The 27,476-nt window shown below is 48.0% G+C and overlaps 1 protein-coding gene across 1 annotated transcript in view; it reads right to left on the reverse strand.

Annotated features, from left to right (window-relative positions):
* Nucleotides 1-11,897: 11,897 nt before the first annotated feature.
* Nucleotides 11,898-27,476, reverse strand: part of SF3B2 (splicing factor 3b subunit 2) — a 28,557-nt gene continuing 12,978 nt past the window's right edge. The window contains exons 9-21 of the mRNA XM_081968518.1: nt 27,123-27,326; nt 25,657-25,791; nt 24,851-24,931; nt 23,076-23,303; nt 21,493-21,642; nt 21,306-21,395; nt 19,819-19,926; nt 18,759-18,866; nt 17,793-17,935; nt 16,077-16,178; nt 15,113-15,212; nt 13,337-13,522; nt 11,898-12,148 (exon numbers count right to left, since the gene is read on the reverse strand). Of these exons, the coding sequence (XP_081824644.1) occupies nt 12,077-12,148; nt 13,337-13,522; nt 15,113-15,212; nt 16,077-16,178; nt 17,793-17,935; nt 18,759-18,866; nt 19,819-19,926; nt 21,306-21,395; nt 21,493-21,642; nt 23,076-23,303; nt 24,851-24,931; nt 25,657-25,791; nt 27,123-27,326 (1,707 nt within the window). The 3' untranslated portion in view covers nt 11,898-12,076. The remainder of the gene's footprint in view (nt 12,149-13,336; nt 13,523-15,112; nt 15,213-16,076; nt 16,179-17,792; nt 17,936-18,758; nt 18,867-19,818; nt 19,927-21,305; nt 21,396-21,492; nt 21,643-23,075; nt 23,304-24,850; nt 24,932-25,656; nt 25,792-27,122; nt 27,327-27,476) is intronic.

A 27,476-nucleotide genomic window follows, 5' to 3' on the forward strand; every position in this document is an offset into this window, starting at 1 on the left:
GACCTCCAAGGTCCCTTCCAACTCTGTTACTCTATTCTATTCTAGTCGGACCATGAAGCCAGTTGGATGATCTTGGGCAGTCAATTTCTCTCACCCCTAGAAAAGAGGCAATGGCGAACCACTTTGGAAAACTTGCCAATCGGACTGTACGGACTTGTTGAGGCCATGACAGAACATACAATACACTTTTCGCTCCATTTTACGACCTTTCTGGCCACCGTTGTTAAGTGAATCACCGCAGTTGTTAGAACACACAAGAAAATATACAGATCGTCCTCAAATTATGACCACAACTGAGCCCAAAATTTCTGCTGCTAAGCGAAACCTTTGTCAATTGAGTTTTGCCCCATCTTACGACCTTTCTCACCACGGTCGTTAAGTGAATCATGGCAGTTGTTAAGTCAGTCACTCCGTTGTTAAGTGAATCCGGCTTCCCCATTGACTTTCGCTTTTCCGACGGTCACCAAATGGGATCGCATGACCCCGGGATACTGTAACCATCATAAATATGAGTCAGTTGTCAAGCGTCCAAATTTTGATCGCGTGGCCGTGGGGATGCTGCCGCCGTCATAAGGGTGAAACACGCTCCTATAACTCTGTTCATTGTTTCAGGGCCGGGTTCACTTTAAACGGTCAATACACAAACTGCTGTAAGTCGAGGACTATCTGGAGAGATATTTCGACGCAAAAAAGGTTAGGTGAGATCCAGAGAGACACACTGGGGGATTGTTATGAAGGCAGTGTAGGAGTCGCATGTCGGCTCATCTGTTTGGAAACGACACTACTATGCCGATACAAGCAGGCTTTGTGTAAAGATATGAGAGACGAGAAATAAGATCTGGAGGATTAAAACGAAACCATTGAAATCAAATTAGTTCTTCCCACTCCTTAGCAAAAAGCTGTTCTCACAGAGGCTTCCCGAGGGCCTGAAGCAAACTCTTGTCTCGAGAAAAACCCCTTTTATTAATTGACAGTGAATTCTGCTCATTCACCTCCAGCAAAGTCTTTCAAGGGAGGATTTACAGTCACAGACCTTCTCTGGCTTGGAGAGCTGCCAGGCCGAGATCTGCAGAACATTCTGAGAGTCACAAACCAATTAAGCGAACTCCTGCAAACTCCACTCCCCTTCCGCTCCTCTTTTCTTTCCTCTGGGAGTGGCCATTCATCATCCCCCTGTGGCCTTCCTCCCAAGTCGACCCTTGTTCTTTAGCTCTTCCCTTTATCTGGCAACTCTGCGCATGCGCACACTGGGAAGAGGCTCCAGCTGTTCTTCTGCCTCACTGATGCCTGACTCTGAAGGCAGCTGATAACTGTCAGACGGCCCTGGCCCCCTCTCTGCCTCCGACACAGAGCCCTCGTCCGAGCCTTCCCCAGACTCCAGGACTGGCCCAGGTTCCTCCCCAACTTCCTCACTGTCCGAATCTGCTGCCAGCTATGATGGCCGCTGGGGGGCCACAATCAAAGGCGCATAAAACACCATCTGTGCGTCTTCCCCCATTCCTAGGATCAAAAGCACATTTCTTAATGAAGGAATGTTCCCGTTTTACTGAATTACAAGGGAGATGTTGAGACTCTAGAAAGAGTGGAGAGAAGAGCAGCCAGGATGATGAGGGGACTGGAGGCTAAAACATACGATGAACGGTTGCAGGAACTGGGCATGGCTAGTCTAGGGAAGAGAAGGACCAGGGGAGACAGGAGAGCATCTTCCAATATTTGAGGGGCTTCCACAGAGAGGAGGAAGAGGGGGAAGCTATTCTCCAAAGCCCCCGAAGGCCAGAGAAGGAACAATGGATGGAAACTGATCAAGGAGAGATTCAACCTAGAAATACAATACAATACAATAGCAGAGTTGGAAGGGACCTTGGAGGTCTTCTAGTCCAACCCCCTGCCTAGGCAGGAAACCCTCTACCATTTCAGACAAATGGCTATCCAACATCTTCTTAAAGACTTCCATCATTGGGGCATTCACAATTTCTGGAGGCAACTTCTGTTCCACTGATTAATTGTTCTAACTGTCAGGAAATTTCTCCTCAGTTCTAATTTGCTTCTCTCCTTGATTAGTTACCACCCATTGCTTCCTGTTCTACCCTCAGGTGCTTTGGAGAATAGCTTGACTCCCTCTTCTTTGGGGCAGCCCCTGAGATATTGGAACACTGCTATCATGTCTCCCCTAGTCCTTCTTTTCATTAAACTAGACCTGCCCAGTTCCTGCAACCGTTCATTGTATGTTTTAGCCTCCAGTCCCCTAATCTTCTTTGTTGCTCTTCTCTGCACTCTTTCCAGAGTCTCCACATCTTTTCTACATCATGGCGATGAGGAGGGATTTCCTGACAGTTAGAACAATCAACCCATGGAACAGAAGTTGGGAAGTTGTGGGAGCTTCATCCCTGGAGGCTTTCAGGAAGAGATTGGGCTGCCATTTGTCAGAAATGGTGTAGGGTCTCCTGCTTGGGTGGGGGGGTTGGACTAGATGACCTACAAGGTCCCTTCCAACTCTGTTATTCTGTTATTATTACTCTGCCTATTGTAACTCTAGGAGGAGGTAAAACAAGAGGGGCAGTCAATGACCAGGCCTACCTCGCAGGATTCTAGGGGGAAGGTTAGGATGAAAAACATATTTTCCAAGAATTACAAGAAGTGGCACGCTGAAGCATCCATAAGAGGTAACAAAGCAACTTTCAGCCGTCCCGACAGGTCAGCTGGCGTCTTCACTTAGCCCTTCAGGTGAAATCAATGAGGACTGGCTCCTTGCCTAATCCCAAGGAGTATCAATTGCCAGCCAGCCACCGGGCCGGGTTACAGCGGCTCCAGTTACCCTGAATGATTAAACTGAGCAAAATTTCAGGGTCGGTGACTTGGTTTCACAATATCAGTTCAGCTCAAGAGCAGCGAAGTGTGTCCCTGGCAGTGTAATCGTACTACAATTCCCATTGTCCCCAACTAGCAGGACCATGGCACACCTCCAGAAAGCACGCAAAGGAGAAAGATGTCTGAAAACCACATCTTTCCCTTACATGTGGGGCGCCCAAGATTTGGGGAGACTTCAAGACCCATCGTTCTCAGCCGCCCATATTCACCCATCATCCTGTCCCCTTTTGGGGTAAGCAAGGTGAATCAAAGCACAGGGGGAAAAAGAAAAGAGAATTATTTAAATCAAAGAAATTAAAGGCCAGAGAGGAGAAAGCTTTCACTCTTGTCTATATTACACCCAATTTATTATATCTTCCCACTATCTTATTGTTTTTATAAATAACTCAAGGGGAACATACTTAAAACTCCTTCCTCCTCCTATTTTTCCTACAACAGCCCTGCGAGGTGGGTTGGGAGGAGAGAGAGAGAGAGAGAGAGAGAGAGAGAGAGAGAGAGAGAGAGAGAGAGAGAGAGCCAGTTGCCTGGTTATTAGCCCAGTTTTCTACATCGTTTTTTTATTCGGGCCCCACAAACTGCTTTCCATTTGCAGAAAAGGAAGGAAGGGAGGGAGGAAGGAAGGAAGAAAGGGAGGGAGGGAGGAAGAAGGGAAGGAAAGGGAGGGAGGAAGGGAGGTTTTAGAGAAAAGGAGAAGGGGAGGGGAGGGAGGGAGGAGGGAGGGAAGGAAGGAAGAAGGGAAGGAGGATTTAGAGAAAGGGGAAAGGGGAGGGGAGGGAAGGAAGGAAGGAAGGAAGAAGGAAGGGAAGGACAGAGGATTTAGAGAAAGGGGGAAGGAAGGAGAAAGAAAGAAAGAAAGAAAGAAAGAAAGAAAGAGGGAGAGAGGAGGAAGGAGGGAGGGAGGGAGGAAGAAGGGAAGGGAGGAAGGATTTAGAGAAAGGGAGAGGGGAAGGAAGGAGAAAGACGGAAGGGAAGGGATGGAAGGAAGAATGGATTTAGAGAAAGGGGGAAGGAAGGAGAAAGAAAGAAAGAAAGAAAGAAAGAAAGAAAGAGGGAGAGAGGAGGAAGGAGGGAGGGAGGGAGGAAGAAGGGAAGGGAGGAAGGATTTAGAGAAAGGGAGAGCGGAAGGAAGGAGAAAGACGGAAGGGAAGGGATGGAAGGAAGAATGGATTTAGAGAAAGGGGGAAGGGAAGGGAAGGAAAGGGAGGAAGGAAGGAAGGAATGATGGATGTTGCATTTTACTTTGGCCCACATAAGAATAAGAAGGAGGTAGAAGGCAGAAGAAAGAAAAAGAAAGGAAAGGAAAGGAAAAGAAAAGGAAAAAAGGCAGAATGGAGGATGGGAGGGAGAGAGGGGAATTAGGTGAAGGAAGAAAAGGAACGGGAGAGGTGGGGGAAGGAGATAGAAGGGGGAAGAAAGGAAAGGGAAATAGAAAGGTGGGTCCTCCAGAGCCCCCTTCTCCCCCATCTCTCTCTGCCCTGACAGATTTCATTCAGATCCTGCCGGATGTTTGAACTCAGCCCCCTCCTCGGAGGAGAGATGGAACCAATCAAAAGAAGAAAAGGGGCTAACCTCCCCCCTCTCACCTTTTATGGACCCGATCCTTTTCTTTCCACTCTTCCTTTTTCTACAAGCCCCTCGTGCGTTTGTTTCCTGAGCTAGCCCATCGGCTTTGAAAGATATGGAGAGTGCAAGATTCTAGTCCTCAAGGACACAAAGTCCTGAACTAGCCCATCGGCTTTGAAAGATATGGAGAGTGCAAGATTCTAGTCCTCAAGGACACAAAGTCCTGAACTAGCCCATCAGCTTTGAAAGATACGGAGAGGCAAGATTCTAGTCCTCAAGGACACGAAGAATCCTCAAAAGCCGGAGAGGGGCAAAGGGGAAGGAAACACAACCCCACGACTGAGGAAAATAGCACTTCAGAGAACACAGTGCAACACACACACACACATACACACGCAATCTAAATTGCACCTTGGTGTGCTTGCACAACTTTAAATATAACTCTCTGTTACTGGATACACACTCCTCCGTAACTAGTGTCTGTTCTCAAAACGCCAAGAATTTTACACCCTCACACTTGGCCGGGCACAAATCACACTCAGCTGTTGCGTCCCTTCAACAATACACACACACACACACACACACACACACACACACACACACACCGAGAGAGGTCACCTTGGTCATGTCATCCGAGGTGAGTGACCCCAGAAACCAAAGGCAGGCTCTGGCACAACATTCCACCTCATTGTTTAAAAATCTGACCCGGTCTCTGAGCATGTACAGAGTGCTTTCCCTCTTTTGTGGCCAGCAAAGAAAGAAAGAGAATGAGAGAGAGAGAGAGAGAGAGAGAAAGGAAAGGGGGAAGAAAGGGAGGTGCAGGACAAGGAAGGAAGGAAAAGAGAGAGAGAGAGAAAGAAAAAGAAAAAAGAAAGGGGGAAGAAAGGAAGGAGCAGGAGAAGGAAGGAAGGGAAAAAGAGAGAGAGAAAGAAAAAGAAAGGGGGAAGAAAGGAAGGGGCAGGAGAAGGAAGGAAGGAAGGTAGGAAGGAAAAGAGAGAGAGAGAAATAAAAAGAAAAAGGAAAAAGGAAAGGGGGAAGAAAGGAAGGGGCAGGACAAGGAAGGAAGGAAGAGAGAGAAAGAAAAAGGAAAGGGGGAAGAAAGGAAGGGGCAGGACAAGGAAGGAAGGAAAAGAGAGAAAGAGAGAAAGAAAAAGAAAGGGGGAAGAAAGGAAGGGGCAGGAGGAGGAAGGAAAGAAGGGAAAGAGAGAGAGAGAGAGAGAGAAAAGAAAGGGGGAAGAAAAGAAGGGGCAGGACAAGGAAGGAAGGAAGGGTAAAAGAGAGAGAGAGGAGAGAGAGAGAGAGAAAGAAAGATTGATAGAGGAAAATAATGAATAAAACCAGCTTATCTGGGCCGTGAAGCAGAAACCCACAAAAAAGACTCACAAGGAAGACGGCAACCAAACAATCCTCCACCGTTCTTTTCCTCCTAAAATGCAAACACAGCCAAGTCCTCGACGTACGACCGTCCACTTACTGACCATTCGAAGTCCCTACCACGGCACTGTAAAAAGCGACTTGGGATTGTTTTCCGCACTTACGACCGCCGCGGCATCCATCCCTGCGGTCGTGTGATCAAAATTAGGACGCTCATCCACTGACTCTTATTTATGACGGTCGCAGCATCCCGGGGGTGTGTGTGTGTCACATGATCCCCCCTTCTGGCGACCTTCTGACGAGCCACGTCAGAAAGGGGGAAGCCGGATTCACTTAACAACCGAGCGACTCGCTTCAGCGCTGCGGCGATTCCCTTCACAACGTCGGCAAGAAAGGTGGGTCAAACGGGGCAGAAGCTCGCTGAACCAACGCCTTGCTTAACAACAGGAACGTTGGGCTCAACCGTGGTCGTAAGCCGAGGACTACCTGCGTAGGGTGAACCGGCCCGATTTTCGGAAGCCTATTCACAGCTTCTCCAAGGGGTCTTAAGGGAGACCCCCAATTCTCTCTGCCCCACAGGGACGGACCTGTGCTCTCCACAAAGGTGAAGCCCCTTCCCCGGCTGTGGATGATGGGCCTTGGGGGTCCAGCAGCCCTGGGAGCCCAGGAGAGGCCCCTTTCCTCCAGCTGACCCCCTGTCCTATCTTTGAGGGGAGGGGGTGATGAGAAAGGGGGGGAAAGGGGCTTCGAGTTAAACTTACCTGCCGTGCGTGCAACCTTCCCTGTTCTTCTCCGGATCCGACGCGTTCCCCTCTGCAGGCCTGCAGATCCGCTGCAGGGATCGAGGAAATCCACCCGGGGTGAGATCCCAAGATCGGGGATCCACAGGAGGCTGGAGGTGGGTGAGGGGGGGGTTGCTCTCCTTTCTCCTCTCTTCCCCGCAGTTTCCCCACCCCCCCCTTTTTTTGGTCAATTTACCAGGCAGCCCCTTTGGATGCAGATCGGGACCCCCGTCCCCCTCCCCACATTCCGAAACGTCGGCAAGACCCCCGTAGCCCTCCTTCCAAGGAATCCAGAGGAAGAAAGCCCCCCCCTTCCCCCGGGGAGGGGGTGGGAGGAGAGAGAGAGGGAAGCGATCCCCCACCCCAGCAACCCACCCCTGGCGGGGCAAAGGATGCTCAGCCACGCACCTGGCTTGTTTCTCACCTACCCTCCCACTGCGGAAGGGGCTCCGGTGGGGCAGGGGAGCGAGATCTGGCCCCCCTCCCCCTTAAGAGGTGGGCCAAGCCTCGCGCGGGGCCGCCCCCTCCTCTCCCCCGGGGAAATCAGGGGATGGGGGGATGCTGAAGGCAGAAGGAGGAGGAGGAGGAGGAGAAGAAGAAGAAGCGGCAGCAGCGCGGATGGGATGGGATCGGCTGGTCCAGGGCGCCGGAGCCGGTCCAGGCGCAGCGCAGCCACGAGGCGGCCGGCGGCAGGGATGGCTGGGGAGGGGGCTGGCTGGGGAAGGGGCGGGGAGTGGAGGAGGAGGGGGAGGCGGAGGAGGAGGAAGAAGGACGGCCCCCATCAGACTCGCCCTTTTCGTCTTTCCCTCTTTCCTTTCTTCTTTCCTCTTTCCCTCTTTCCTTTCTTCTTTCCCTTTCTTTCCTCCTTTCCTCTTTCCTTCTTTCCCCTTTCCCTTTCTTCTTCCCTTCTTTCCCTTTCCTTTCTACTTTCCCTCTTTTCCCTTTCTTCTTTCCTCTTTCCCTTTCTTTCCTCTTTCCCTTTTCCTTTCCTCTTTCCCTCTTTTCCTTTCCTTTCTTCTTTCCCTTTCTTTCCTCTTTCCCTTTCTTTCCTCTTTCCCTTTTCCTTTCCTCTTTCCCTCTTTTCCTTTCCTTTCTTCTTTCCCTTTCTTTCCTTTTTCCTTCTTTCCTCTTCTTTCCCCTTTCCCTTTCTTCTTTCCTTTTTCCCTTTCCCTTTCTTCTTTCCTTTCTTCCTTCCCTCTTTTCCTTTCCTCTTTCCTCTTTCCCTTTCTTTCCTCTTTTCCTCTTCTTTCCTTCTTTCCCCTTTCCCTTTCTTCTTTCCTTTTTCCTCTTTACCGAGACACGTGTCTGGTTGGCACCCAGCTGGCATGCGCCCCCCCCCCGCCCCAAGGTGTGGGAATGCACCCATGGGCTCCCCTGGCTAGGCTCTCACCCCCACCCCAAGTCAGCCAGCCGAGCCTTATCACACCCTTGCCACTGGATGGGCACAACCTGCGTTAAGGTAGGGGAAACCAGCCTGGGTTTGGGGAGGGGTCTTTGTAGGTCAAAGACTTGATTACAGATGTAGATAGAGTTGGATGGGACCTTGAAGGTCATCTAGTCCAACCCCCACCCATCCCACCCAAGCAGACTTGCACTGATCCAGCTAGTCGGTTGTGTGGACGGGGCAACACGGGGTGATTTTGATTGGGGGGGGGACATTATGTGTGGGTGGTTGATTGCCATTAAAAGGCAGCTTTGTTCTGGTTTTTGAACCCCGGAACGGCCACGGATCCTATATAGGAAGGAGGTTCCGAGTTCAAATCCTAACTCTTCCACTTAAAAATATGGGCGTATTTCTCTTTGGTTTTTTTTTAAATTAATTTATATGTCAGTAATCTCACTAGCCAGAATCACTGGGCAATTTACGATATAGTTTATTTATTTATTTCTTAGATTTTTAGATATAGGTAGAACGGTTCATTTAGTGACCATTCGACATTACATCACTGAAAAATGGGAGTTAGGGCTGTTTTTCAGACTTACGACCGTTGCAGCATTCCCCAGGGTCATGGGATCAAAATTCAGATGCTCAACAACTGACTCATATTTATGACGGTCCCAGAGCGATCCCCGCAGTCCCCTTTTTGGTGACCGTCTGGCAAGCCAAGACAATGGGGCAGCCCAATTCACTGAACCACCGTGTGACTCACTTAACAAATGCAAGGATTCGCTTAACAACTGTGGGCGGAAAAAGCGGTTGAAAAAAATGGGGTGAAACTCCCTGAACCAACGTCTCACTTAGCAACAGACATTTTTAGGCTCAGTGGCGGTCGTAGATCGAGGACTCCCTGGATTTGCTGCTTCTGCTAAACCCATAAATTGGATCCGAATTGCCATTCCAAAGAGTTCACTTTGGCACACCCTTACATTTTGTTGTGCCGCGGAAGGATTTGGCCCTTTGAAAGTTGTCACACCAGCAGGAATTCCACCTCAGGACATTCTGACCCCTTTTCAGATTAACTGAGTTGGAAGGGACCTTATAGGTCATCTAGTCCAACCCCATGCCCAAGCAGGAGACCCTACACCCGTGATGGCGAACCTATGGCATGCATGCCACAGGGGTGAACATGGAGCCCTCTGTAGACACGCGAGCCGTTGCCTGGCTCAGCTCCACCGCGTATGTGCGTGCGCCTCCCACCGGCCAGCTGATTTTGGGGACGGAGGGGTCACATGTGCGGGGGGGGGGGAAGCATGGGAGTGCAGCACGCCTCCCCATGCCCCTTTTTGCTCCCAGGAGGCTTCAGAGAGGCCTGCTAGGCCCAAAAGACGCCACGGGAGACGGGGGGCTCATGGCCCATTTTTGCTCCCAGGAGGCTTCAGGGAGGCCTGCTAGGCCCAAAAGATGCCACGGGAAACGGGGGGCTCACGGCCCATTTTTGGTCCCAGGAGGCTTCAGAGAGACTTGCTAGGCCCAAAAGATGCCACGGGAGGCGGGGGGCTTACAGCCCATTTTTGCTCCCAGGAGGCTTCAGGGAGGCCTGGTAGACCCAAAAGACGCCACGGGAGACTCACAGCCCATTTTTGGTCCCAGGAGGCTTCAGGGAGGCCTGCTAGGCCCAAAAGATGCCACGGGAGACGGGGGGCTCCCAGCCCATTTTTGCTCCCAGGAGGCTTCAGAGAGGCCTGCTAGGCCCAAAAGACGCCACGGGAGATGGGGGGCTCACGGCCCATTTTTGCTCCCAGGAGGCTTCAGGGAGGCCTGCTAGGCCCAAAAGACGCCACGGGAGATGGGGGGCTCACGGCCCATTTTTGCTCCCAGGAGGCTTCAGGGAGGCCTGCTAGGCCCAAAAGACACCACGGGAGATGGGGGGCTCACGGCCCATTTTTGCTCCCAGGAGGCTTCAGGGAGGCCTGCTAGGCCCAAAAGACGCCACAGGAGACGGGTGGTTCCCGGCCCATTTTTGCTCCTTGTGGAGCCTCCTTGAAACGGCTGAAAGGACTGTGTTGTAGGCAGGAGATTGGTGGAGAAACAAAACAGCCACTTCATAAATGCATGGCACAAGATAGACCCTGAGGACAGAGATAAACTTCCAAGTGGAAGTTTTCTTAATGTTGCCTTTCAAGCCAACTTTTGCACTCTCCTCCTTCACCCACCTCAAGAGGCTCTTTAGTTCCCCTTCACTTTCAGCCATTCGAGTGGCACCCCTCTGCATATTGTTGCTATTTCTCCCGGCAATCTTAATTCCAACTTTTGATTTATCTAACCCTGCCTTTCTCAGGATGGGCTCTGCATATAAGTTAAATAGGCAGGGAGACAGTATACAGCCTTGCCAGACTTCCCTTTCCCAATTTTGAACCAATCAGTGGTTCCGTGTCCAGTTCTCATATAGGTTTCTCAAGAGACAAATAAGTTGGTCTGGTACTCTCATCTCTTTCAAAACTTTAAAATTTGTCGCGAGCCACACAACCAAAGGCTTTAGCATAGTCAATGAAGCAGAAGTAGATGTTTTTTTCTGGAACTCCTTAGCTTTCTCCGTGATCCAGCATACCTTGGCAATTGGATCTCTAGTTCCTCTGCTTCTTCAAAATTCTGCCTGTACTTCTCGATCCACACACTGCTGGAGCCTAGCTTGTAGGATTTTGAGCGTAACGTGACTAGCACAAGTGCAATAGTGCACTAGTTTGAACATGATTTCGCATTGCTCTTCTTTGGAATTGGAATGTAAACTGACCTTTTCCAATCCTGTGGCCACTGTTTTGAGTTTTCCAAATTTGCTGGCCAATTGAGTGTAGCCCTTTTACTCTCTCGTCTTTTAAGATTTTGAGTCGCTCGGCTGGAATACTCTCCATCTCCGTTATCAGCTAGCCTGTATTTAATCCCAACAGGTAGCCTTTCTTTCTGCGACATTTACCGGGACAGCTGCGAAAAGGGGAGTAAGGAAATGAGATGCCCCTCCTTAAAGGAAATGCCTAACGGCCAGTTTAAGCTGATCTGTAAAAATATAAGGAGGGGTTGAGGCCAGTGAGAGCAGAGGCAGTCCAGGTAAACAGGCCCAGGGGTTAAAGTGGGACTACTGTATGAGAGAATATCCCTGAAGCCAACGGTAAATGATTTTTTGTATTTTTTTTTCCAAAGAAAACTCCTTGAATTTGCCTGTGAAATCGTGCTGGAGTTGCACTTAACTCAAAACTAGTATTTCTCAACCTAGTCAACTGTTAAGAGAGCTGGATTTCGACTCCCAGAATTCTCCAGTCAATATGCTTTAAGATGAGAGACTTCAACTCCCAGAATTCCCCAGCCAGCATGCTTTAAGATAAGAGACTTCAACTCCCAGAATTCCCTAGTCAATATGCTTTAAGAGACTTCAACTTCCAGAATTCCCCAGTCAATATGCTTTAGAACAAGAGGCTTTAACTCCCAGAATTCCCCAGTCAATATGCTTTAGAACAAGAGGCTTTAACTCCCAGAATTCCCCAGTCAATATGCTTTAGAACAAGAGGCTTTAACTCCCAGAATTCCCTAGTCAATATGCTTTAAGAGACTTCAACTTCCAGAATTCCCCAGTCAATATGCTTTAGAACAAGAGGCTTTAACTCCCAGAATTCCCCAGTCAATATGCTTTAGAACAAGAGGCTTTAACTCCCAGAATTCCCCAGTCAATATGCTTTAGAACAAGAGGCTTTAACTCCCAGAATTCCCCAGTCAATATGCTTTGAGATGGACTTCGACTCCCAGGATTCCCCAGCCAGCCTGTTGGCTGGAAAATTCTTGGAGTTGAAGTCCACTCTTTTTAAAAGTTCACCAGGTTGAGAAATGGAATATTTTTTTCATTTTAACACCCACTCAGAAAGTGGGGAGAGAACAAGATCTCCAGAATCTCTGACTTTATTTACAAAACGATCCGTTTCGGAACTCCAACCACAAAGATGCAAAAAACAAAAAAACAAAAAAAAAACAACAGAGGGGAGATTTTGGGGTAGAGAAGGCGGGGAGACAGAGGTGGTGTTTAAAAAAAAACCAAGGGGAAAAAGAGAGGGGGGGGCGAATTTCAGAACTTGAATTCCTTGTACTTCTTGCCTCCGGCTCGGCTGTCCTGAGGCTGCGCTTTCCGCTTCTTTTGCTACAGGAAAAAATAAATACAAAATACATGTGTTTATGACAGCTTAATAGACAGCGACTCCAGGTTTCCTTCTGTGGTCCATGATTGGGGATTTCTCAATTGCCTTCAATTACTACTGCATTCTAGCCACTGGGAAGGAGGGAGGGGAGGGAAGCAAGGAGGAAGGGGAGGGAGGGGAGGCAGGAGGGAGGGGAGGCAGGAGGGAGGGAAAGAGGGAAGGGAGGGAGGGAAGAAAGGAAGGAGGGAGGGAAGGAATGGAGGGGGGAAGGAGGGAGGGAGAGAGGGAGGGAAGCAAGGAAGGAGGGAGGGAGGGAAAGAAGGAAGGAGGGAGGCAAGGGAAGCAAGGAGGGAGGGGAGGGAGGGGAGGCAGGAGGGAGGGAGGGAGGGAAGGAAGGGAAAGAGGGAAGGAAGGAAGGGAGGGAGGGAAGAAAGGAAAGAGGGAGGGAGAGAGGGAGGGAAGCAAAGAAGGAAGGAGGGAGGGGAGGGAGGGGAGGGAGGAGGGAGGGAAAGAAGGAAGGGAGGGAGGGAAGGAAGGAGGGAGGGAGGGAGGGAAGGAGGGAAGGAAGGAAGGAGGGGAGGGAAGGAAGGAGGGAGGGAGGGGAGAAAAGGAGGGAGGGAGGGAAGGGAGGCGGGAAGGAAGGAAAATAGAAATAGCACGCCACTTCGCAGTGCTTTTACAGCCCCCTCTAAGCAGTTTACAGAGTCAGCCTCTTGCCCCCCAACAATCTGGGCCCTCATTTTACCGACCTGGGAAGGACGGAAGGCTGAGTCAACCTTGAGCCTGGTGAGATTCGAACTGCCAAATAGCAGGCAGCAGAAGTAGCCTACAGTACCGTGGCTCATAGGTATTAGAACATAGAATCCTAGGGCTGCAAGGGACCTCCGAGATCTTCCAGTCCAACCCCCTTGCTTAAGGAAGGAGCCTTATACTATCCCAGTCAAATGGTCGTCCAATCTCTTCTTAAAAACCTCCAGTGATGGGACATTCACAACTTCTGGTGGCAAACAGTTCCACTGGCTAATTGTTCTCACTGTCAGGAAATTTCTCCTTAATTCTAAATTGCTTCTCTCCTTGATTAGTTTCCACCCATTGCTTCCTGCCCCAGTAACAAAATTGTTGGTCTTTTCCCTTTCTTTGATTTTAGGGGGGGTGTCAAACTATTTTGAGGGACTGAAGGCGCCTCTCACCTTCTGTTTGGCCGCGTGCTCGGCCACCATGTCGCTGAAGTCCTCCTTCTCCACTTGGGCCTGCTGCTCTCTCACGTGCTCTTCGTACTTCTGTGTCATGGCCATGGGATCGAGCTCCAATTCCTCAGGTGCCAGGGCCACCTCCACCCCTTGGATTTCGGGGACTGGCCCTTTGCGGCTCATGACCTGCGGGGGAGAGAAAGGAGCCGGGGAGACAAATTAGGGATGTAGATGGAAGCCTGGTCCATCCTATTAAGATGTTGTGACTTGCTAGCGGCCAGCGCAGCTGGCAGCAGATTCGGACAGTGAGGAGGTTGGGGAGGAAGATGGGCCAGTCCTGGAGTCCGGGGAAGGCTCTGATGAGGGCTCTGTGTCGGAGGCAGAGAGGGGGCCAGAGCCGTATGCCAGTTATCAGCTGCCTTCGGAGTCAGATATCAGTGAGGCAGACAAACAGCTGGAGCCTGTTCCCAGTGTGCGCATGCACAGAGCTGCCAGACGAAGAGAACAGCTAAGGAACAGGGGTCGACTTGGGAGTAAAGCCACAAGGGGACGATGAAGGGCCCCTCCCAGAGGAAATAAAAGAGGAGCGAAAGGGGAGTGGAGTTTGCAGGAGACCATTAGTTCTCTTAATTGGTTCGTGACTCTCTGAGACTCCTGGCCAAGTTCAGCAGAGATCAGCTTGGCAGCTCTCCAAGCCAGAGAAGGTCTGTGACCGTAAATCCTCCCTTGAAAGACTTTGCTGGATGTGAAGGAACAGAATTCACAGACAATTAATAAATGGGGTATTTGTCGGGACAACAAGGAGTTTGCTTCAGGGCCTCTCCCAGAGGGAATAAAAGAGGAGCGAAAGGGGAGTGGAGTTTGTAGGAGACCATTAGTTCACTTAATTTGTTTGTGACTCTCCGAGACTCCTGGCCAAGTTCTGCAGAGATCGGCCTGGCAGCTCTCCAAGCCAGAGAAGGTCTGTGACTGCAAATCCTCCCTTGAAAGACTTTGCTGGATGTGAATGAGCAGAATTCACAGAGAATTAATAAAAGGGGGTTATTGTGACGAGGACTTGGCTTCGTGCTGCTGGGGAAGCCTAGGTCAGAACGCAAAAGCTACGATGGACTGCTGGACAGTTTAAGGGCAGATCTGTAGCTGGCGGGCACTGCCAGCAACACTCTGGCGCCTTCGCTCCAGAAGACACAAATTTTTGTGAGCAGTGTCAAAAATCATAAGCCATTGGTTGGTTTAACAAGCGGAGTTACAGGAGAATGAAACGGAGGGGTTTGTGATTGACGGCATTGCAGTGTTTCTCCAACGTGGCAGCTTGAAGATGGGTAGATTTCAACAGCTAGTCCTTGACTCACGACAATTTCGTTGAGTGACCATTCAAAGTTACAACGGCACAGGAAAAAAAGTGACTTAGGACTGTAATTCGGACTTACGGCCGTTGCAGCATCCCCATGGACATGGGATTCACATTCGGATGCTTGGCAACCGGCTCACATTTATGACGGTTGCAGTAACCCGGGGGTGTGTGTGTCACATGATCAGGTCTTGCGACCTACTGACAAGCAAAATCGATGGGGAAGCCTGGATCACTTAACAACCTCTTTACTCGTTTAGCAACTGCAGTGATCCACTTCTCAAATGGGGCATGAAAAGTCATAAAATGGGGCAAAACTCAACCAATTCCTCACTTGGCAACTGGGCTCCGTTGAGGTCGTAAGTCGAGGACTATCTGTAAAGGGCCCATCTTCAGCAAAAAAGAGAGACCGATCCAATCCTTACCGTGGCCATGTCATAGATGTGTGTGGATCCCATCATGGCACCCCCAACCGTTGGCATCCGCTTCTCTGGCAGAACCGTGAATAGTTGGGGCGTCTCGCTTCTGTGGGGGCAGAGAACAGGCAGGTAGGAGAAAGCAGGAAGAAATAAACGAATAAATAAACCAACCAACGAACAATGAATGAATGAACGAATGAATGAATGATAAACCAACCAACCAACCATGAATGAACGAAAGAACCAACCCACCATGAATGAGTAAATAAATAAACCAACCAATGAATGAATGAAGGAATGTATCAACCAACCAACCATGAATGAATAAATAAATAAGCCAATTAACAATGAATGAACCAACCAACCAACCTTGAATGAATGAAAGAATAAACCAACTAACCATGAATGAATGAATGAATCAACCAAGCGACCAACCAACCATGAATGAATGAATAAACCAACTAAACATGAATGAATGAATGAATGAACCAACTAAACATGAATGAATGAATGAATAAACCAACTAAACATGAATGAATGAATGAATAAACCAACTAAACATGAATGAATGAATGAATGAATCAACCAACCAACCATGAATGAAAGAATAAACCAACTAACAATGAATGAATGAATGAATGAACCAATCATGAATGAATGAATAAATAAACCAACTAATAATGAATGAACCAACCAGTCAACCAACCAACCATATTGTTAGGGGGAAAATGGCCCTTCAGAGTTCCTGTACCCTCCCCACTGCTCTTCCCTCTAGTGTTGTGTCTTTCGGGATTGTCTTGTTGTTACCGAGTTATTTCTTTGAATAACAAAATGTGTGAAGGACTCAATGAGGTGAACCTCTAGATCTCTCCAAACTCGACTTCCTCTCCACCAAAGACGGTCTGCTAGCCCCCCGAGAGGGGAGAAGGGATGTGAAGAGAGTGGAAAACGGAATGGAAAGCCAATTTACCCATCCATGGCTTCCTCAATCTTCTTCTTACGCAGCTCGATCAGCTCCGGGGTCTCCATGCCGGCAGGCACCGAAGAGAAGCCCCCTGGTGTGATTAGGCCGCTGGAGGAGGAAGAGGAGAAACTGAGTCAGAACCAGGACGAAATTAACTGGGGTCAGCCAAGAGGCTAGCCCTGGTTAAGCAAGTCACTCATTTGGGGTGGGGGAACTCATACGATGCACTGAATCCTCAAGCAGTCACCCAGTCTGGTCAGTTTGCCCAACAGGCTGATAGGAAACAGGACAAGGAGTAACGGACAAGTGGAAGATCATTTAAGACAAGCCCAGCCAGGAAGTAAGGAGGGATTGCCTGACAGCGAGAAGAATTCCCCAGTGGAAGGGCTTCCCTCCTGGAGCTATGCGTGCCCTATCACTGGAGGCTTTCAAAAGCAGACTAGACAACCATTTGTCTGCAATAGTGTAAGGGCATGATGGTGAACCTATGGCACGCGTGCCACAGATGGCACACAGAGCTTTCTCTGTGGGCACGTGCACCATCGCCAGCTGCTCTTCAAGGGCGCCGGAGCGCTGGAAAACGGCTTGAAATCCAGCCAAAAAACAGCTTGAAAACAGATCGAAAAATGGCCTAAAAATGGGTCAAATAACGGCCTGAAAAATGGTCTGAAAACAGCCTGAAAACCGCTAAAAATCTGCCCTGAAAAACAGCCTGAAAAATGGCCCAGAAAATGGCCTGAAAAATGGCCCAGAAAATGGCCTGTAAACGGCCCGAAAAATGGCCTGTAAACGGCCCAAAAACAGCCTGAAAAATGGCCCGAAAATTGGCCTGTAAACAGCCCCCAAAACGCCCTGAAAACGGCCCAAAAATGGCCCGAAAATTGGCCTGTAAACAGCCTGAAAAACGCCCTGAAAACGGCCCCAAAACAGCCTGAAAAATGGCCCGAAAATTGGCCTGTAAACAGCCCCAAAAACGCCCTGAAAACGGCCCAAAAATGGCCCGAAAATTGGCCTGTAAACAGCCTGAAAAACGCCCTGAAAACGGCCCGAAAACAGCCTGAAAAATGGCCCGAAAATTGGCCTGTAAACAGCCCAAAAAACGGCCTGAAAACGGCTCGAAAAACGGCCTGAAAACCATTCAAAAATGGCCTGAAAATGGCCCCAAAACAGCCTGAGAACAGCCCAAAAAACAGCCTGAAAACGGCCTGAAAACGGCTCAAAAAACGGCCTGAAAACGGCATGCATGTGCCGGCCACCTGGCCTTCGGATTTCTGGTGCTCTGGCGCACGGGCAGACCAGCTGGCCGGCACATGCATAAGCACCAGCCAGTTGGTCTTCAGATTTCTAACACCCCAGCGCATACACATGCATGGACGTTCTGATTTGGTCCCTTGGTGCCAAAAAGGTTCACCATCCCTGGTATAAGGTCTCCTGCCTTGAGCAGGGGGTTAGAGTAGAAGACCTCCAGGGCCCCTTGCAAAGTGGTTATTCTGAAGCTCAACTGCACCGGCAATTCAGTGAAAGGGGGGGGGGGGAGGCTGCCAGTTCTTGTCCAGCTCCTTAGATGAGTGGCTGACCCCACTCCCAACGTTTTCTTCCTAGGGACTGTCCTGATTTTGAGCTTCCCATGGAGATTGGGATGCTTTTATCATCACATCTCCCACTATTTGGAAATCCCTCTCCCCCCACGCCCCTCCCCCCCAAGTACAGACCGAGCCTGACCTATCCGCAGGGGTGATGAAGCCCGTCTCGTCCGGCTTCTCTTCGTCGCTGTCCTCGTCTTCCTCCTCCTCTGAGGATTCTTCATCAGACGGTTCCAGTTCCCCCCAAGGGGTGCGGTCGATCTCTTCTTCTTCGGTCTTAGCCTAAGGGAGGGCGGGAGGAAGAACGACAGGAAGGAGGGAGGGAGGGAGAGAAGGAAGGAGCAGAAGGAAAGGGAAGGAGGGAGGGAGGGTTGGTTGGACGGATAAATGGATGGAGGGAGGAGCAGAAGGGAAGGGGACACAGGGTTGGTTGGATGGATAGATGGATGGATGGAGGGAGGGAGGGAGGGAGGAAGGAGCAGAAGGGAAGAGAAGGAGGACACAGGTTGGTTGGATGGATAGATGGAGGGAGGGAGGGGGGGAGGAAAGAGAAAGGAGGGAAGGAAGCATGGCTGCCAATCCCTTAACAGCCACAAGCTGGGCAGCTGTCAATTTGTATAATTTAAAAAAAATGCAACGCAGAAGCCTTGAGCTGAGACGGTGAAACTCTTTAAGAGCAGCTTCCAATGGAAAAGCAAAGATTCTCCGTCTTCAATTTATTGAAGGAAAAAAGGGAACGGGGCAGATTTCTCTATAGCACCTGATTGGTTTCTACCTTTGTCCAAGAGATATATTGATCCTTCTTTCGCCGCCTTGTTGGCTTCCTGTTTACAGGCAAAACAGGAGTATCCAAACCTTGGCAACGCTCAAGACCCGTGGACTTCAACTCCCAGAATTCCCCAGCCAGTTGAAGTCCACGGGTCTTGAAAAGTGGCTAAAGTTGGACACCCCTGTGTAAAAGAAGACTGGACAGATATATTCTTGGCTTGAAAATATTCTGCAAACTACCAACAAGGTGATAGGAAGATGGCTGGGGGATTCTGGGAGTTGAAGTTCATCCACCTTGCAACTGCCAAGGTGGGGAAATATTGCTGTAAAGACATACCTGGAATTCACCAGCGTTCGTCCCAAAGACATCTCCGTACAGAGGCTTCCCTGTCTCGTCCACGGGAGGCTTACCCCAGCCCCCGGCGTGATATCCAAACGAGCACCCCTAGAGGAATAATACGTGATAGTGTCAGTGCTTTGGCAGCTGCTAAAATTAGCCATGTGGCCTGCCAGTGGAACTGGCAGCAGATTCGGACAGTGAGGAGGGTTGGGGAGGAACCTGGGCCAGTCCTGGAGTCTGGGGAAGGCTCTGAGGAGGGCTCTGTGTCGGAGGCAGAGAGGGGGCCAAGGCCGTCTGACAGTTATCAGCTGCCTTTGGAGTCAGACATCAGTGAGGCAGAAGAACAGCTGGAGCCTGTTCCCAGTGTGCGCATGGACAGAGCTGCCAGACGAAGGGAAGAGCTAAAGAAAGGGAGGAAGGCCACAGTGGACAATGAATGGCCCCTCCCAGAGGAAATAAAATAAAAAATAAAATAAAAATAAAAGAGGAACAAAAGGGGAGGGGAGTTTGCAGGAGACAATTAGTTCATTCCTGCATTCAAGTATTGCGGGCACCTGAAAGATCTCGGCCTGGCCCCTCTCCAAGCCTAATAAAGGTTGGTAATTGGGAACTCTCTTGAAAGACTGTGGGAGAGGAAAGACTTTGCGGGAGAGGAATTCACTGTCAATTAAATAAAAGGGGTTTATCGGGAAGCTTAGGTCAAAACAATGCTCTGCTTTACAGAAGTTGTAAAGTTTCCTAATGATGTCCGATTCCCTGAAGATGGGACCCAGCACGAGTCCGAAAACTTGGAATGTTTCAGGACCAGGGACAGAACCTCTGGTCCTTGAAATATTATCCTGGGACAGATATATTTGCCTTTGATTCGTGATTCTTACTTTCATTTTTCTTTCTGACAATTCTTCGTACGATTCGGCAAGCAAGGTGGGGGTCTGGCAGCTGACCGCTGAGCTAACAGACTCCCCAAACGTTTCTTGGTTTGCAGATTTGCAAGACGGGCTGTGACCCCTCCCCAGTCGGGAAGAAGCCCTCTGAGCATGTTAGAAGGCCGACTCACCTCTGGGATGGGAGAATTCAAACCCGGGATTTTCAAGTTGGGGTAGGAAGGCGGCGGGCCGTAGCGCTGCATGGCGATCAGCCACGGAGGGGGAACTTTGTGGGCGTTCTTTGGAGACACAAGAAGAAGAAAAAAAGAAAGAAAGAAAGAAAGAAAGAAAGAAAGAAAGAAAGAAAGAAAGAAAGAAAGAAAGGCAATTAGTGACGGAAGCCTTCGCATTCGCCTCCTCGCCTGACTTCTGTACAACCATCCCATTCAAAAAATATCTATGGAGCTCCTCAGTCATCCAGGTCCTGGATGGCCCAAAGGTGCTTTTTTTCAAGTCTTTCTGGTTTTTTTTCTTTGAAGAGGTTTCACTTCTCATCCAAGAAGCTTCCTCAGCTCTGACTGGATGGTGGGGAAGGGAAGGATTGATCCCCCTTGCAGACAGCTGGTCATTTGCATCCTTTTAGAGGGTCGTTGAGGCCACTTGGAGGTTTGTCTGTCTTCTTTAAAGACCTTTCGCTTCTCCTCCAAGAAGCTTCTTCAGCTGTGACTGGATGGTGGGGAAGGGAAGGATTGATCCTCCTTGCAGGCAGTGGGTCATTTGCATCCTTTTTAGAGGGTTGAGGCCACTTGGAGGTTTATCTGTCTTCTTTAAAGACCTTTCGCTTCTCCTTCAAGCTTCTTCTGCTCTGACTGGATGGTGGGGAAGGGAAGGATTGATCCTCCTTGCAGGCAGCGGGTCATCTGCATCCTTTTTAGAGGGTCGTTGAGGCCACTTGGAGGTTTATCTCTGTCCTCAGGGTCACCCAAGTGGTGCAAATTGGTATGGAGCCTTCTTGGAACGGCTGAAAGGACTGTGTTGTAGGCAGGAGATTGGTGGGGAAACAAAACAAATGCATGGCACAACACAGGAGAACAAACCCAACAGGACAAGATTCCGCAGACCATCTGCATTTCAAAGACAAAGGCGGCTCTTTTGAAGACAGCAAGGACAGAGAGGACCGCTGGTTTGAAAGAGGGGTCGAAGAGGCCATCGATGCCCAAAGGGAACAGCCCACTCTCAGCAGAGGGGGAGGGATATGACATTGTCTATCTATTGTCTACAACACAGCCCTTTCAGCAGTTCCAAGAAAGCTCCACAAACCCGTTTGGATAAAACAATCCTCCTTTGGCAGGTTGGCTTTTGGAAAAGAATAAAGAAAAAAGGAAGCATCTGCTGAGATTCTCCCTTGCTCCATCTCCCAAAGCTCAGCTCGGAGGCCGCCGCAGTTCTCGCAGGTGTTAGCAATAGCAACAGGACTTTTATCCCGCTTCGCAGTGCTTCACAGCCCTCTCTAAGCGGTTTACATAGTCAGCATATTTGCCCCCAACAATCTGGGTCCTCATTTTATCAACCCCGGAAGGACGGAAGGCTGAGTCAACCTTGAGCCTGGTGAGACTCGAACTGCCAAATTGCAGTCAGCCGGCGGTCAGCGGGTATTAGCAGTGTCCCGACGACTTACCGGCCCGACGGGCATCCCCAGGGCGATGCGTAGCTCGTCCGAGAGGTCTCCTGGCTTCTTCTCCTTCAGACGTGTCTCAAACTCTTTGCCCTGGGGGAGGAAGAGGAGGAAGAGGAGGAAGGGCTTGGCAAGGGAGCTGCCCCTCCCTCCCGTCCGGTTGGGGGAGAGTGGGGGGGGGCTTCATTACCTCGTAGTACAAATCGCCGTGAATGGTCAGCTTTGGCTTCGTCTGCCATTTGAAGAAGGCATCGTGCAATTTTTGGTAATCGATGTCGATTTTGCCCATCTTTGGTCGGACTTTCTCCCGCATTTTGGATTTCATAGTTTTTTGTTCTTCCTTGAAGAGAAGAGCAAAGGGCAAAGTCAGCAAATGGGAAACGGTCGAGCGGGCCGAATCAGGACCACAGAATCAGTTCCAGTTAAACTGATTGATTCGCTAATGCCTGTGCTCAAGGATCTAGTCAACTACAGGTAGTCCTCGGGCCTACGACCACAACCAAGCCCAACATTTCTTTTGTTAAACAAGGCACTCGTTAAGTTAGTTTTGCCCTGTTTTATGACCTTTCTTGACGCACTCGTTCAGTGAATCACTGCAGTTTGCTAAGTGAATTTTGCCCCGTTTTATGACCTGTCTGGCCGCAGTGGTTCAGTGAATCACTGCGGTTGATAAGTCAGTTGTTAAGTGAAACTGGCTTCCCCATTGACTTGGCTTGCCAGGTGGCAAAAGGTAATTTTGCATGAATTCTGGGACACAGCAACGGTCGTAAGTATGAACCGGTTGTCAAGCATGAAATCATAATGATATGGATGAAGGAGCAATTGAATCGAAGGAACATGTTATTCTCCATTATCCTCTCCGTGCAGCTTTCCGCCAAGAATTATTACTTATGTTTCTTTTCTAAATAACCTGGTTGTTCTGATTTGTTTAATCTCAGGAAGTTATTATCGGATCACTCTTGATCTTATTTCCTTGATCGACAGCCAAGTACACTGTTGCATAATCTGTACACTACGCTTTAGTGTTACCTCTCAATCTTTTCAGATAGTTTAGCGTACCTGTATTTTCCCTTTTCATCTGAATTAATGGTGACGCTTGCGTTTTAATTGCTGGTTTATGACCGAATAAAGATTTGATTTGAAGCTTTGAACTCTGAGTGGTCATTAAACAAATGGTATTTAGGGGGGGGGGGGTTTAACTCTAAATTGTCATTGGTTTGTATACAGGTAGTCCTCAACTTACAACCCTTCGTTCCAGGTGACAACAGCACTGGAAAAAAAAAGGGACTTATGACCGTTTTTCACACTTACAACCGTTGCAGCATTCCCATGTGTCACATAATCAAAATTCAGATGCTTCATATTTATGACGGTTGCAGTGTCACGCGATCCCCTTTTGCGACCTTCTGACAAGGAAGCCAGGTTCACTTAACAAACCGGGTGGACTAACTCATCAATTGCACTGATTCACTTTATAGCCGCGGCAGGAAAGATCGCGAAATGGGACAAGTCTCACTTCACAAATGCTTCGCTTAGCAACGTACGTTTTGGGCTCGATGGGTGGCCGTAGCCTGAGGACTAAAAGGTACCGCCAATCCTGTGGATACTTTTGTTTGCTTATTGAATTTGCTAATATAATTTTAGCATTCTCACCCGCTCAGCCTCCCTTTCGTGCAAACTTTAAGGCTGCAGTCATGGAACAAGTGTGTGTGTGTGTGTGTGTGTGTGTGTGTGTGTGTGTGTGTGTACACACAACAAAGCTTTCTTCCACACCTTTTCCTGCAGAGCTTCCCGCATCTCTTGGATCCCGGTGCGCTTAATGAATTCCGGCAGCTCAAACGGCGGCTTCTCGATGCCTCTCTTCCCCTGGAGATATTTGCGCTTGAAACACCAGTGGCGGGGCACGGGGACCGAGTTGCGGGTGGCCTTCAAGTGGACTAGCAGCTTGGGGTCCTGCGCCGTCACATCGTGCATCTCCACCACATCGGGGCGGGCCACCAGCTGCAGGGAACCAAAAAGCCAAAAACAAATAAATAAAGTTCTTTCTTTTTCTTTCTTCCTTTTTTCTTCATATCTCTCTCTCTCTCTCTCTCTCTCTCTCTCTCTCTCTCCATCTATCTATCATGTAGATCTATCTATCATCTATCTATCTATCTATCTATCTATCTATCTATCTATCTATCTATCATCTATCTCTCTCCATCTATCATCTAGATCGATCTATCTATCTATCTATCTATCTATCTATCTATCATCTATCTATCTATCTATCTATCTATCTATCCATGTAGATCTATCTATCTATCATCTATTTATCTATCTATCTATCTATCTATCTATCTATCATCTATCTATCTATCTATCTATCATCTATCATCTATCTCTCTCTCTCTCCATCTATCATCTAGATCTATCTATCTATCTATCTATCTATCTATCTATCTATCTATCTATCTATCCATGTAGATCTATCTATCTATCATCTATCTATCTATCTATCTATCTATCTATCTATCTATCTATCTATCTATCTATCTATTATCTATCTATTTATCTATCCATGTAGATCTATCTATCTATCTATCTATCTATCTATCTATCTATCTATCTATCTATCTTCTATCTATCTATCTATCTATCTATCTATCTATCTATCTATTATCTATCTATCTATCTATCCATGTAGATCTATCTATCTATCTATCTATCTATCTATCTATCTATCTATCTATCTATCTATCAATCATCTATCTACCTTAATAAAGATGGGATACAAATAAAGAAACTATACAACCACCTCTAAGTTCAAAGAAATAATATCAATACTAGGAGCCAGTATTTATTAAATGTTCTCCTAATTTCACCTATAACATAGTAAGTATAAGTATAGTAAGTATAATCTTTATTGTCATTGTACTTAAATACAACGAAATTGGTTTTAACCTCACTGGTGCAAAATTATAACAGAAACGAAAAAAGAAAGGAAAAAAAAAACCTAGCGTGCGCATGGAGTGATTGTGGTTGTATTTAAAAGTCTCACAGCCCAAGGATAGAAACTATCTTTAAACCTGTTTGTTCGGCTGGCTGTACTTTGATGCCTTCTGCCTGATGGTCGAAGTGCGAAGAGACACTGACCAGGGTGTGAAATATAAAATATCAAATGGAAATAACCTTGTGTTTGTAAAAAAAAAACAAAAAAAAACTACAGTATTTCTCTAGTCTTCAGTCCCAGGACTTCTCCAGGCCCAGCCAGAAAAATCACAACCCCGGGAGACCTTAAAAACCCACTTTGCAGACCCAGGGAGAACAATATCTCTTATCCTAGAAAAGGTTAAAAGAAAGAAGGAAGGAAGACGGAGGGGGGGGAGGGGGAGAAAGAAGGAGGAGAAAGAAGAAACAGGAGGAAGGAAGGAAGAAGAGGAGGGGGAGGAGGAAAAGGAGGTGGTGGAGGAGGAGAGCATTAAATATATATTGCCAAGTTACTTACAAAATAAAAAGGCAGGATAAAAAATTGGTAAATGGTTAAATAAAAGAAATGGAAGCCACACCTGCTTCAGCTCAGCCACGGTAAAACGATTCATCCGCCTCAGTTTTTTCTTGGACAATTTGGGGACTTCCGGCTTCTTTTCCTGAAATTTTTTGGGAGAGAGAGAGACCTGTCACTTCCGGCAACAATTGTGATTTATCTGTCAGATTATGGCAGTGAAAACTTCTTATCTACATAGCAACCTTTTCCCTGTACCTTATAAAGGTAAAGGTTCCCCTTGTACATCTGTGCTAGTCGTTCCTGACTCTAGGGGGCGGTGTTCATCTCCGTTTCAAAGCCAAAGAGCCAGCGCTGTCCGAAGATGTCTCCATGGTCATGTGGCCGGCAGGACTCAACGCCCAAGGCGCACGGAACGCTGTTCCCTTCCCAACAAAGGTGGTGCCTATTTTTCTATTTACATTTTTGATGTGCTTTTGAACTGCTCGGTTGGCAGAAGCTAGGACGAGACACAGGAGCTCACTCCGCTACGCGGCGCTAGGGATTCAAACCGGTGAACTTTCTGATAGGCAAGTTCCGTGTCTTAGCCACTGTCTGTATCTTACAGGGGAAGCTTATATAAGAAGTGCCGAGACAAATCCCCGTTTTTGCCACCTGTCCCCAAGAATCTTAAATTCTGGCATGAACTGCCCCTACAGCTGGAGGCTTCCTTTCTGTTCTAACAACCCGAAACCAAGAAACTTCTGTTCTTTGATTGCAGAATCACACAGAAGGCTAAAGAGGAGGAAAACAGGGTGTTTCTCATAAGCCTGCCACACATAAACTATTTCTCTCTCTCTCACACACACACACACAGACACACACACCTACCTGCTCATCATCAGAGCTGTCGTCACTGTCCTTCCGTTCTTCCTCAAATCCCTTCTTTTTCGGCAGAGCCGAAGTGGCCAACTTGTCTGTTTTCTCCGGCTCCTTCTCCTTGTCCTTCTTAACGTCGTCAGTCAGCTGTGAGAGGAAGGGAGGGAAGAGTTGGGGAGGGAATTCTTTTGCAGTTCCGCTGGGATTATTGCAGGAAGCTGCAATTTGTTGATGTATCTTGTAAAATTCTTGGACATGGTGCCAAGTGCCCCGATGACCATCACTCTTACATGCTTCATTCATAGCCATGTTGTTGTTGTTATTATTATCATTATTATTATCATTATCATTATTATTATGTGGTTAATCTTTGGTGAGATTCACAGCCTTTGAGGCTGGTTGGTAGCCTAACAACTCAAGCCCTAACCAAGGACCTAAGAACTCTTAAGGTAACGTAATATTAAAAGGTATTATTATTATTATTGTTATTATACAATTGTATCACAGTGGCCAGTTGTTTCGCCGGATTTGGCATTAATTACTAGTCGGGCCCCACCCAGGGGCCTAGGACGTCGTAACGTATTTTCGTAATATACGTGCAGATCCAAGCAATGCAGCTTTTTGCATTTGACTGATGGTGATTTTGTCAAGTTTTAACTGTTTTAAATGGAATTCCAGTGCTTTTGGAATAGCACCCAGTGTGCCGATTACCACTGGAATTACCACTGCTGGTTTGTGCCATAATCGTTGAATTTCAATTTTTAGGTCCTGGTATTTCACGATTTTTTCATGTTCCTTCTCATCGACCCTGCTATCACCTGGTATTGCGATATCTATTATTGTAACTTTATTTTTCTCAACCAGTGTGATGTCTAGTGTGTTATGCGCCAGTATTTTGTCCGTTTGTATACGAAAATCCCATAGGATCTTGACCATCTGATTTTCGGTGACTTTTTCAGGCTTATGTTCCCACCAGTTTGTTGTTGTTTTAATATTATAATTTTTGCACAAATTCCAGTGGATCATTTGTGCTACTGAATTGTGCCGCAATTTATAATCAGTCTGCGCGATTTTTTTACAGCAGCTGAGTATGTGGTCAACAGTTTCATCAACTTCTTTGCAGAGTCTGCATTTGGCATCATCAGAGGATTTTTCGATTTTGGCCTTAATGGCATTATTATTATTATCATTATCATTATTATTTGGTTAATCTTTGGTGAGATTCAGTCTTTGAGGCTGGTTGGTAGTCTAACAGCTCAAGTCCTAACCAAGGACCTAGGAACTGTTAAGGTAACGTAATATTAAAAGGTATTATTATTATTATTATTATTATTATTATTATTATTATTATTATTATTATTATTATTATTATTATTATTCTCTTTAAACAGAGACAAGATCCATCTGCACCCTTGACTGTCAAAAGCCCCATCTTTGCATCTCTGCACCGATCTGGAACCCCCCAGATCTAGTCTTACCTTGAATGCTTCAAAGATCCTTTTGAAGAAGATGAAATTGGGGTCGTAGATTTCCGGCTCTTCGGTCACGTACTCGATCTCCACCGGGGCGTCGCTTCCCGATTCTTCCCCGTGTCCCTTGGCGGTCCCTTGGGAAACCTGGTTACTTTTGGAAGGGGCGTTTTGCTTCTTCTTTTTCTTCCGGTTCCGTCGCTTGCGGTTTTTCTGGGCACCGAGAAAGAATACCTCTATTAGCAAAGGGTTAGTTTTCCCCTAAGGGATCCCAGCACTTAGGAAGAGATACTCCCCACCACAAGTAGAAAAGCGGTGCGGGAAATTTCTCTGCATTTCTGTCCCACCAGGAAGTTTCTGCTT

The sequence above is a fragment of the Natrix helvetica genome (genome assembly GCF_964273705.1).
Source record: "Natrix helvetica genome assembly, chromosome: 16".
Classification (NCBI taxonomy): Eukaryota; Metazoa; Chordata; class Lepidosauria; order Squamata; family Natricidae; genus Natrix; species Natrix helvetica.